General features: G+C 43.7%; 1 protein-coding gene across 2 annotated transcripts in view; it reads right to left on the bottom strand.

Annotated features, from left to right (window-relative positions):
• Positions 1-11,790, bottom strand: part of LOC140714035 (chondroitin sulfate proteoglycan 4-like) — a 192,681-nt gene extending 180,891 nt beyond the window's left edge. Inside the window, exon 1 of one of the 2 annotated variants that reach the window (XM_073024695.1) lies at positions 11,726-11,790. In XM_073024695.1, coding sequence (XP_072880796.1) covers positions 11,726-11,768 — 43 coding nt within the window. In that variant the 5' untranslated portion in view covers positions 11,769-11,790. Of the gene's footprint in view, positions 1-11,191; positions 11,668-11,725 lie in introns of those variants that run through there. The other variant, XM_073024694.1, reaches the window with a different exon arrangement.
• Positions 11,791-12,328: the final 538 nt, after the last annotated feature.

Genomic DNA, 12,328 nt, shown 5'->3' with positions numbered 1-12,328 from the left:
TAATGAATATTTTAGGCACAAGAAACCCCAGATGCTGTAATCTGAAGCAACAAGCAATCTGCTGGAAGTACTTGGTGTGTTTTGCAGCCTCTTAAGATGTTGACAATTTATTTCCTTCCACAGATGTTGCTTGAGCCACTGAGTTCTTCCAGCAGTCTTTAGGTTCAATGGACAGCTCCGTGCAATGCACTGACTGGAAGCAAGATGACTGTCATCATAAGTGACTTCATGTGAATTGCACAGTGAATTCCATCACAAGCCATTGTTCTTAATCACAAAGCTAATTAACAGACATGAAAATGAGTAGAAACCCTAAACAGGCAAGTTTTATTCAGAGGAGACACAAGATACCTTATTCCAGCCTTATGTGAAACATATTCCAGCTGGTTAATTTATGGTGAGTACCTGAACAATCAAAACACATGACATAGAGGAGTTATGTAAAACTATATTTGTGTTTAGTTTTTCCAAATGTATTTTGTTATTTATTTAGTGATATGGCATGGAACAGTCAGTAACCCACTTATTTAATCCAAGCCTAATCACAGGACAATTCACAATGACCAATTAACCTATGAACCAGTATGTCTTTGAACTCTGGGAGGAAACCAGAGCACCTGGTGGAAACCCACATGGTTACATGGAGGACATACAAACTCCTTACACATAACATCAGAATTGAACTCTGGGCTTCGATGCCCTGAGCTGTAATAGTGTAATGCTATATGCTGAACTACCATCCTGCCCTGTCCTCTCCTGGGTGCTACAGTTTCAGGTCAATTGACCATGCCCTGGTACCTCATGTGCCGACAAGGACAAATTTCAACAAGCCCAACTGGACTTTGGCGATAACAGGTTGAGGGAAAGTAAGTTATCTGTTTAGAATACAGACAGAAAGTATGTGTGTGAGGCTGGTGTTCTGTGCTCGGTGTCAGATGTTAGAGGTTCTGGAGACTCCCAGCCTCCCGGACGACCACATCTGCACCAGGTGCGTTGAGCTGCAGCTCCTTAGGAACCACATTAGGGAACTGGAAATGCAGCTTGATGACCTTCATCTGGTCAAGGAGAGTGAGGAGGTGATAGAGAGGAGCTATAGGCAGGTAGTCACTCCGGGTCCTGGGGAAACAGATAAATGGGTAAGAGTCAGGGGAGGGAAGGGGAAGAGTCAGATGCTAGAGAGTACCCCTGTGGTGTCCCCCTTAACAATAAGCACTCCTGTTTGAGAACTGTTGGGGGGGACGGCCTACTGGAGGGAAGCAACTGTGGTCGCACCTCTGGCACAGAGTCTGGCCCTGTGGCTCAAAAGGGTAGGGAAAGGAAGAGGATGGCAGCAATGACAGAGGACTCTATAGTTAGGGGTTCAAACAGGCTGTGGACGCAGGAAAGAAACATGGATGGTAGTTTGCCTCCCAGGTGCCAAGATCCAGGATGTTTCAGATCGCGTCCAAGATATCCTGCAGTGGGAGGGAGAACTGCCAGAGGTCCTGGTACATATTGGTACCAATGACATGGCTGAGGGATTGGAGCAGGGGGCAGAGATTCAGATTTCTGGATCATTGGGACCTCTTCTGGGGCAGGTGTGACCTGTACAAAAAGGATGGGTTGCACTTGAATCCCAGGGGGACCAATATCCTGGTGGGGAGGTTTGCTAAGGCTATTGGGGAGAGTTTAAACTAGAATTGCTAGGGGATGGGAACCGAACTGAAGTGACAGAGGAAAGGGAGGTTGGCTCACAAATAGAGAAAGCTTGGAGACAGTACAAAAGGGAGGATAGGCAGGTGATAGAGAAGAGACGCACTCAGACCGATGGTTTGAGATGTGTCTTATTTTAATGCGAGGAGTATTATGAATAAAGCAGATGAGCTTAGAGCGTGGATCAGTACTGGGAGCTATGATGTTGTGACCATTACAGAGACTTGGATAGTACAGGGACAAGAATGGCTACTTCAAGTGCCAGGCTTTAGATGTTGCAGAAAGGACAGGGAGGGAGGCAAAAGAGGTGGGAGCATGGCACTTTTGATCAAAGATAGTGTCACGGCTGCAGAAAAGGAGGAAGTCACGGAGGGGTTGTCTACGGAGTCTCTGTGGGTGGAAGTGGAAGGGGTCAATAACTCTAATGGGTGTATTTTATAGACCACCCAATAGTATCGAGGACATTGAGGAGCAGATAGGGAGACAGATTCTGAAGGAGTAATAATAACATGGTTGTTGTGGTGGGAGATTTTAATTTCCCAAATATTGATTGGCATCTCCCTAGAGTGAGGAGTTTAGGTGGGGTGGAGTTTGTTAGGTGTGTTCATGAAGGTTTCTTGACACAATATGTAGAAAAGCCTGCAAGAGGAGAGGTTGGACTTGATCTGGTATTTGGAAATGAACCTGGTCAGGTGTCAGTTCTCTCAGTGGGAGAGCATTTTGGAGATAGTGATCACAATTCTATCTCTTTTACTATAGCATTGGAGAGGGATAGGAACAGGCAAGTTAGGGAAATGTTTAATTGGAGTAAGGGGAAATATGAGGCTATCAGGCAGGAACTTGGGGCATAAATTGGGAACAGATGTCCTCAGGGAAACGTACTGCAGTAATGTGGCAAATGTTCAGGAGATATTTACATGGGGTTCTACGTAGATACATTCCAATGAGACAGGGAAAAGATGGTAGGGTACAGCAAGCATGGTGTACAAAGGCTGTTGAAAATCTAGTTAAGAAGAAGAGCTTACGAAAGGTTCAAAAACTAGGTAATGATACAGATCTAGAAGATTATAAGGCTAGCAGGAAGGAGCTTAAGAATGAAATTAGGAGAGCCAGAAGGGGCCATGAGAAGGCCTTGGCAGACAGGATTAAGGAAAACCCCAAGGCATTCTACAAGTATGTGAAGAGCAAGAGGATAAGACTTGAGAGAATAGGACCAATCAAGTGTGACAGTGGAAAAGTGTGTATGGAACTGGAAGAGATGGCAGAGGTACTTAATGAATACTTTGCTTCAGTATTCACTATGGAAAAGGATCTTGGCAATTGTAGGGATGACTTGCAGTGGACTGAAAAGCTTGAGCATGTAAATGTTAAGGAAGAGGATGTGCTGGAGCTTTTGAAAAGCATCAAGTTGGATAAGTCACCAGGACTAGACAGGATGTACCCCAGGCTACTGTGGGAAGCGAGGGAGGAGATTGCTGAGCCTCTGACAATAATCTTTGCATCATCAATGACGGCGGGAGAGGTTCCAGAGGATTGGAGGGTTGCGGATGTTGTTCCCTTATTCAAGAAAAGGAGTAGGAATAGCTCAGGTAATTATAGACCAGTGAGTCCTACTTCAGTGGTTGGTATGTTGATGGAGAAGATCCTGAGAGGCAAGATTTATGAACATTTGGAGAGAAAAGATATGATAAGAAATAGTCAGCATAGCTTTGTCAAAGGCAGGTCATGCCTTACGAGTCTGATTGAATTTTTTGAGGATGTGACTAAACACATTGATGAAGGTAGAGCCGTAGATGTAGTGTATATGGATTTCAGAAAGGCATTTGATAAGGTACCCCATGCAAGGCTTATTGAGAAAGTAAGGAGGCATGGGATCCAAAGGGACATTGCTTTGTGGATTCAGAACTGGCTCGCCCACAGAAGGCAAAGAGTAGACAGGTCATAATCTGCATGGAGGTCAGTGACCAGTGGTGTGACTCAGGGATCTGTTCTGGGACCCTTACTCTTCGTGATATTTATAAATGGCCTGGATGAGGAAGTGGAGGAATGGATTAGTAAATATGCTGATGACACAAAGGTTGGGGGTGTTGTGGATAGTGTGGAGGGCTGTCAGAGGTTACAGCGGGACATTGATAGGATGTAAAACTGGGCTGAGAAGTGGCAGATGGAGTTCAACCCAGATAAGTGTGAAGTGGTTCATTTTGGTAGGTCAAATATGATGGCAGAATATAGCATTAATGGCAAGATTCTTGGCAGCGTGGAGGATCAGAGGGTTCTTGGGGTCCAAGTCCATAGGAAACTCAAAGCTGCTATGCAGGTTTACTCTGTGGTTAAGAAGGCATACGGTGCATTGCCTTTCATCAATCGTGGGATTGAGTTTAAGAGCCGAGAGGTAATGTTGCATCTATATAGGACTCTAGTCAGACCCCACTTGGAGAACAGTGCTCAGTTCTGGTTGCCTCACTACAGGAAGGATGTGGAAACCATAGAAAGGGTGCAGAGGAGATTTACAAGGATGTTGCCTGGATTGGAGAACATGCCTTATGTGAATAGACTGAGTGAACTCGGCCTTTTTACCTTGGAGCGAAGGAGGATGAGAGGTGACCTGATAGAGGTGTATAAGATGATGTGAGGCATTGATCATGTGGATAGTCAGAGGCTTTTTCCCAGGGCTGAAATGGCTAGCACAAGAGGGCATAGTTTTAAGATGCTTGGAAGTAGGTACAGAGGAGATGTCAGGAGTAAGTTTTTTACGCAGAGAGTGGTGAGTGCGTTTCTGGGAAAAATGGTGGTGGAGGTGGAAACAATGGGGTCTTTTAGGAGACTCCTGGATGGAATCTGAGTCTGTACCACTCTTCACCCAAATTCCAGTCAGATGATTTTTCCAGCTGAAGTCACTTGACAATGATCAGGATGGAAACACTCTCAATTCTTCACTCTTTAAGGGACAACTGCTGAGATTAACTGTCACAGTTCAGCTGTGGTAAAAACTGAAACTAAGTAATTCAACATGTTAAAAGCAAGAGCATGCATAGGCCAGATGGCTGCTGAACCCTTTCTAGTGCTTGATAAGATGCTGGCTGATTTCCTCCCACAATTCCACTTTGTCAGTCACTCCGTCCCCTGGTCCCTGATTACACTGGATTCCAACAACTACCTGTTTCATCTCAGACATGTTTTGTTTTCACAGATCTTTTCCAATGTTTCCCAATATTCTTTTCCCTTGCTTAGCCCATCAACCCTACTGGGGCACAGGCTGCTGACAGCAGCTTGCCAGTGTCTTCTGCTGGCATTTGGGCTTGCTAGCCCCAGGCCCAACCCTCTTCCTTTCGCAGCCAGTCTTGGGACTGTCCATGGCGGAGATGTTTCAAAACATGGATAGATCATTAAACTTCCAGCCAAAGGAGCCATCAGCATCCATCTGTCAGACCCTTACAGTAATGTATGTTTGAATCTTATTTTTCTAAACTCCTAAAAGTCTTTTCAATCTTTCTCATAGGATTGCACTATTCACAACTGGAAACTTTCCTGGTTTGTATTTTAGTGCATCTTTAGTGATATAGCCAGCGAATAAGTCACTGCTGAATTTAGGAAGTAATCATTGTGTCTGCAAATAATAAACTCCACGACACAAGCCAAGAGTTCAGTGTTGAGGGCAAGAAAAAGAGGAAAAGAGTTCCTAAAGAGAGGACCAAAGAGATGAGCTTGCAAAGAGGAATGAGAGAATGAGAGACAGAGAAAAAACATTTGCAATGCGCTAGCAACTGTGAAAAGATGTTGGCAACTGCAGTAAAGATTTAACCCTGCTTGAAGAACTTTCAGTCTGTAACATTGCTAAGTGTGTACCTCAGTGCAATATTGCAGACAATGCAACTTCTCCCACATCTGTACTCTTCCCTGGCTGCCTGACTAATCCTCAAACTCTTCTCAGACACTCCAGGGATTCACAACCTCTCTTTTAATCACTTTCAGACTCTCTGGCCCCTACTTCTGCCATTCTACAGTCTCTGACCTACCATGTGTGGATAACTTCACAAACCTCACATCTGAAGTGATTGCACAACCTATGGAGTCATTTTCAAAGACACTACAACTGCTTTTCTCAGCATTACATTTTTATTTGCATGGTTTATTTTCTTTTGCACGTTGGTTGTTTGTAAGTCTTCATGTGTAGTTTCTCAATGATTCTGTTGTGTTTCTGTGAATGCCTGCAAGAAATTGAATCTCATGGTGGACTAAGGTGACACATATGTATTCCAATTAATACATTTACTTTGAACTTTGAAATTTGATTCACTCCCAGGCAACTTAAATAATTAGTCAAAACTAATACCAACATCATTTTGTGACATCAGCAAATATTCCAAAAGAAGCCAAGTCACAGCTTCCCCAGTATCAAGAAATTAAACTACTGTATATACAAGCTTTTCAAATTCAGAAACACTTGGACAATGGGAAAGGTCCTTGAGCCCCATGTTGAGCTAAGTCAAAAACACAAAAAAATACAAAATACTGTAAATGGCCCCAACTTCAGATGCTGCTGCCATCATGAAGAAGTTACAGAAGCTTCAGGATTCACAACACCAGGTTCAGGAACAGTTATTAAACTATCAGGCTCCTGAACATGGGACAACTTCACTTGCCTTGCCATTGAAATGTTCCCACAACCTATGGGCCCACTTTCAAGAACTTTTCATCTCATGTTCTCGATATTTACTTACTTAATAATTTCATTTTGTGTTTGTACATTTTGTCATCTTTTTGCACATGGGTTATTGTCTGTTGTGTGTGCAGTTTTTTATTCATCCTATGGTGCTTCTTTGTATCTACTGTGAATGCCCGGAAGAAATCGAATGTCAGGGTAGTATATGTACTTTGATAATAATCTTATTTTGAACTTTGAAACAACCTTGCTCAAATGGGTAGTCAGGAGAATGACAAGGTTTTTTTGCTCTCTGACATGGAGTTTGTGTGCTGACCCAAGACACAGAGTGGTTGACCAGAAGATGGAAGTGGCAGGGGTGAGTGCTGGTACTGGAACAGGCCAGAGCACTGAGGGGAAGACCAAGTGGCCTGTGTCAGGGACTATCTGAGGTTGGCTGCAATCAGAAGAACCACTTCTCCTGCAGTCTCCGCATAGAGCTTAGTGCAGCTGATAACACATAGCACAGCAGAGATGGTGATTGTTGTGGAGAGGTTGAGGAAAAGGCAGTAAGAATCACGTAACAGGCACCAAGCCACAGTTGCAAGATAATGTATTTCAGACCCATGTATTTCCTGAGTGATTACAAGGGGACATTTTATATCCATCCATAAAACTGTAAGACACAGGTGCAGAATTAGGCCATTTGGCCTGTCGAGTCTGTTCTGCCATTCCATTATAGCTGATTTATTATCCCTCTCAACCTCATTTTCCTGCCTTCTCCCCATAACCTCTGATGACCTGATTAATCAAGAAACTATCAACCTCTTCTTCATATATATCCACTGCCATCTCTGGCAGTAAATTCCACAGATTCACCCCTCTCCGGCTAAAGAAATTCCTCCTCATCTCTGTTCTAAAGGTATATCCTTCTATTCTGAGGCTGTGTCCTCTGGCCCTAGACTCCCCCACTGTAGGAAACATCCTCTCCACATCCATTCTATCTGTGCCCTCTGATCCTAGACTCTCTCACTATAGGAAACATCCTCTCCACATCCATTCTATCTGTGTCCTCTGGTCCTAGACTTCCCCACTATAGGAAACATCCTCTCCATATCCACTCTATCTGTGCCCTCTGGTCCTAGACTCTCCCACTATTGGAAACATCCTCTCCACATCCACTCTATCTGTGTCCTCTGGACCTAGACTCCCCCCACTATAGGAAACATCCTCTCCACATCCACTCTATCTGTGTCCTCTGCTCCTAGACTCCCCCACTATAGGAAACATCCTCTCCACATCCACTCTCTCTGTGTCCTCTGGTCCTAGACTCCCCCACTATAGGAAACATCCTCTCCACATCCACTCTACTTGTGTCCTCTGGACCTAGACTCCCCCCACTATAGGAAACATCCACTCCACATCCACTCTATCTGTGCCCTCTGGACCTAGACTCCCCCCACTATAGGAAACATCCTCTCCACATCCACTCTATCTGTGTCCTCTGCTCCTAGACTCCCCCACTATAGGTGACATCTGCTCCACATCCACTCTATCTGTGCCCTCTGGACCTAGACTCCTCCCACTATAGGAAACATCCACTCCACATCCACTCTATCTGTGCCCTCTGGACCTAGACTCCCCCCACTATAGGAAACATCCACTCCACATCCACTCTATCTGTGTTCTCTGATCCTAGACTCCCCCACTATAGGAAACATCCATTCCACATTCAGTCTGTGTTCTCTGGTCCTAGACTCCCCCACTATAGGAAACATCCATTCCACATTCAGTCTGTGTTCTCTGGTCCTAGACTCCCCCACTATAGGAAACATCCATTCCACATTCAGTCTGTGTTCTCTGGTCCTAGACTCCCCCACTATAGGAAACATCCATTCCACATTCAGTCTGTGTTCTCTGGTCCTAGACTCCCCCACTATAGGAAACATCCATTCCACATTCAGTCTGTGTTCTCTGGTCCTAGACTCCCCCACTATAGGAAACATCTGTTTCACATCAACTCTATCTTTCTATATTCAGTAAGTTTGAATGAGATCCCCTCTTTATTCTTCTGAACTTCAATGAGTACGGGTCCAGAGCCATCAAGCCCTCCTCATATGTTAACCCTTTCATTTCTGGACCTTTTGCAATGCCAGCACATCCTTTCTTAGACAAGGGGCCCTAAAACAGCTCACAATACTCCAAATGTGAACTGACCAATGCCCTGTGAGACCAACAGAGGGTGAGCTCATGTAGCCACACTGCAGCTTTCCCTTTAAAATCGAGAGCAGCACTGTCTGATTTCTCAAGGCATCCAGCTTGTTTCTCAGCTGCAGATGAACTCCAACTGAGTGCAAGTTGCTATGTAATGCTTTCACTGATACATTAATGCCATAGGCAGCCTGTGAATTTCCTATTTTAAACTGGTAGAAATGAACAGTTAAGTGTTAAAAGATTATAGACTAACTTTTAGAGAGTTTGTAACTTTCCATCAGAGTGGTAAATAGTCTGCTGTTTGCCTTGGCTACCATTCCCCCAATTTCTCTGAAGGTCTGTCTCCATTAAAATCATTATTTATGTAGCAGGAGCCAACGGGCAAGTTGACTTTCTTCTTTATATGGAACTAAGTCCATAAGAAAATAAAGAATGAGGAGTTTGAAAACTGCACAGTGAGTCCATTACAATGTCTACACTTCTTTTGTACATCTATTTATGAACACTGACCCCAGCAATATTAAAAGTTACAGTAACAGTCTCTTGGGCTGTGCATGCCTGTTAAATCACATCTATTTACGGAAAGAAAATCTGGAAACAAAGCGAGCTCCTACAATATGAAATAAGCAGCTTTGTTCATGTCCCTGCAAGATACCATATTTAGACATCAGATCTAACTGCTAAAGAGACTGGTAGGAAAATGTATAAACCATAGTAAGAAAGTATTGTATTTCTGTACTTTCTCATGTGAAGATTATTTTATTTTGTAATTTAATAACATTTACATTATGTTCTCCAAATTTATTCCATGTTTTGATCAGTGAGCCTCAGAGATATACACATACTTGCTGGCTAATGACAAGATTCTTAGCAGTGTGGAGGAAAAGAGGGACCTTGAGGTCCACGTCCATAGATCTCTCAAAGTTGCTACTCAGATTGATAGAGTGGTTAAGAAGGTGTAGGATGTGTTGGTTTTCATTAGTTGAATTTGAGAGCTGCAAAGTGATGTTGCAGCTCTATAAAATTCTACAGTACTTAGGGTATTGTGCTCAGTTCTGGTCGCCTCATTATTGGAAGGATGTAGAAGATTTAGAGAGTGCACAGAAGAGATTCACCAGGATACTGCCTGGATTAGAAAACATTTCTTACGAAAATAGGTTGAGCAAGCTAGGGCTTTGGAACGAAGGAGGGTGAGAGGCGACTTGATGGAGGCGTACAAGATGATAGGAGGCATAGATTGAGTGGATAGCCAGAGTCTGGGAAGAAATGGCTAATATGGGAGGACATATTTTAAAGTGATTGTACAGGTGTGATGTCAGAGGTAGTTTTCTTTTTTACACAGAGAGTGGTAGATGCCGGGGATGGTGGTAGAGACCGATACATTACCAATATCTAAGAGACTCTTAGATAGGCTCATGGATGAAAGAAAAATGGAGGGCAATGTGGGAGGAAAGAGCTCTATTGATCTTGGAGTAGGTTAAAATATTGGCACAACATTGTGGGCCAAAAGGTCTGTACTGTGCTGTTTCATGTTCTATGAACTTCCTTTGATCTGCAGGCTCACACCAGCCATTGGTAATAAACACCCAATTCAAACACAAGATAATTAGATTCACCTTCCAGTTTTTATTGAAATGATTTCTGCATATCTGATTCTGTTTAGATGAGTTTACTACTCTGTGAGTGAGTGTGTGTGGGTGTGTGACTGTGTGCATGTTTGTGTAAGTGTGTGTATGTATATGTGTGTGTGAGTGTGTATGTGTGTGTATGTGTGCTGTGTTTGCTGATATATTAGTGCATACACACACACACACACACACACACACACACACACACACACACACACACACACACACACACACACACACACACACACACACACACACACACACACACACACCAATATAATATGTTAGACAACTATAGTACAGATCATCTCCTCAACCATAGTCTCAGTTGAAGAAGGCTAGTCAAAGGGGCAAGCTCCAATTTCACTTGTATGTATCAAATAAACTCAAATGCCACTCTCAAACCTCATTATCGCAATCTCAACTGCAGTTAAGATACTATGATAAATGGTTCCAATATCTCTACTGGTCGGTGCTTGTATGAACTTTAGTGTATAAACATCTGCAACGAAAAATCGTTCATAAATATTCTGGATATTTTGATCCGTCCTTTATATGTCTGTCTGAGCTTTTACAGATATGATTATGTTGTATCTTCTATAATTGGACCAAGGCAAGGCATACCAACCTGAGTTGATTGATTCGATATTAAAAGGACCTGCGAATTGATTATACAACTGCACTCTACTCGCTCGATATGGCGAGTTTTAGGCAGCCAATACTTCAAGCGAATGACCAGTGAGGCTGCTGCTACGAATCGTTACCGTTTCACCAAAATTCCTGGTTTTAAAAAAGACGTTCGCTGCAGATACTACAACCCAGCATGAGTTCACTGATCTTCACAAGTTGACTTGGCTGACAGTCTCCAAACCTCCAACCAAGGCGCCAGCAGCCGAAGCAAACGGAACACTTAACCTCCCTACTGCTAAATTTCATCGCAGGTTTGTTTAAAGCTGAAATTCGCGCACTGGAGAGAAACGCAGAACGGTTTAAGAATTGAATTAAGATCACTTACCACCAGAAGCTGATGCAATGTTAGTAAGGAAGGCAGAGTACAGGAGGTGTAATAGTGACGAGGTAGCCAGCAAAACGGATCCCTTTCTCGGGGCCATCTGTCTCTCTCATACACCTTCCAAAACTCTTTTCTTCCTTGCAGAGTGTGCGTGCGTATGGTGGGGAGCGAGGCGGGTGACTAGCCCACTGTTCCAGGGACCGACCCTCTCACACAGAGACTCTCTCACATTACAATCCCGGGATATTTTAAATCTGATGGCGGCTCAACACAGCCTCATTCATAGCCTGATGACTCAATCCGCCCGTTCCCTGTGCGGTTTAACTCCCGAACCAGAACCACGATGCCTTGGGTGGAGTCGCCGTCCGAGTCACTCATGTTTACTTTGGTGGAAATCCCGCTGTGCTGCGATCCCACCCCAACACCCCCAAATTCATATTTTCCACATTCGAGTAAATTTGCTGGTTAAGTGACTCAGAATGACTGGAGTACTGTAGCACTGGAAATTGAACTAAAATGGGCCAAGTAGCAGCTTACCGCGCTTCGCTGTGATTTCTGGCGCTCTCCTTATTTCTGGCATCAGCAGTACGGATACGTTAAGCCTAGTTTCTTCGCTCTTCGGTCAATTGTGTTGCGTCACAAAATTCACCCAACATCCACATCAGTGTTGGACCAGAGGACGCTTCCTCAGAACAGAGGGACATCCATTCAGAACAGAGATTGGGAGGGATTTCTTTAGCCAGAGGGTGGTGAATCTGTGGATTTCATTGCCACAGACAGCTGTGGAGGCCAAATCATTGACTGACTTTTGCTCTATTGGATTTCTATTGACTCCAGTGTGTTTGGATTTATGCAAGGACACTGCCTGTTTCTGAGTTGCTATGGCAAAGAGAGATGGAGTTATTTGATGGACAATCCATGTTATGGTTTCTCTGCAGCTTGTTTACATTTTTCCTGCGGCTTGTTTTGAACATACAAGTGCACATAGGAAGACACAGCTTAGAGTCAAGATGGATTCAGTCAATGAAAGACACCAGTGAGTCGGTCGCTAGTTTAAGCTTTCAGTAGCCCAAAAGGGGTGTTAAGATCAATCCAGGGTATTAATAAATGACTCTCACAAGTTTGTTGCAACTAGAACAA

This window comes from Hemitrygon akajei, chromosome 21 (genome assembly GCF_048418815.1).
Source record: "Hemitrygon akajei chromosome 21, sHemAka1.3, whole genome shotgun sequence".
Taxonomy (NCBI): Eukaryota; Metazoa; Chordata; class Chondrichthyes; order Myliobatiformes; family Dasyatidae; genus Hemitrygon; species Hemitrygon akajei.
The sequence above is the reverse complement of the archived record's forward strand: the minus strand, read 5'-3'. Positions and strand labels throughout refer to the sequence as shown.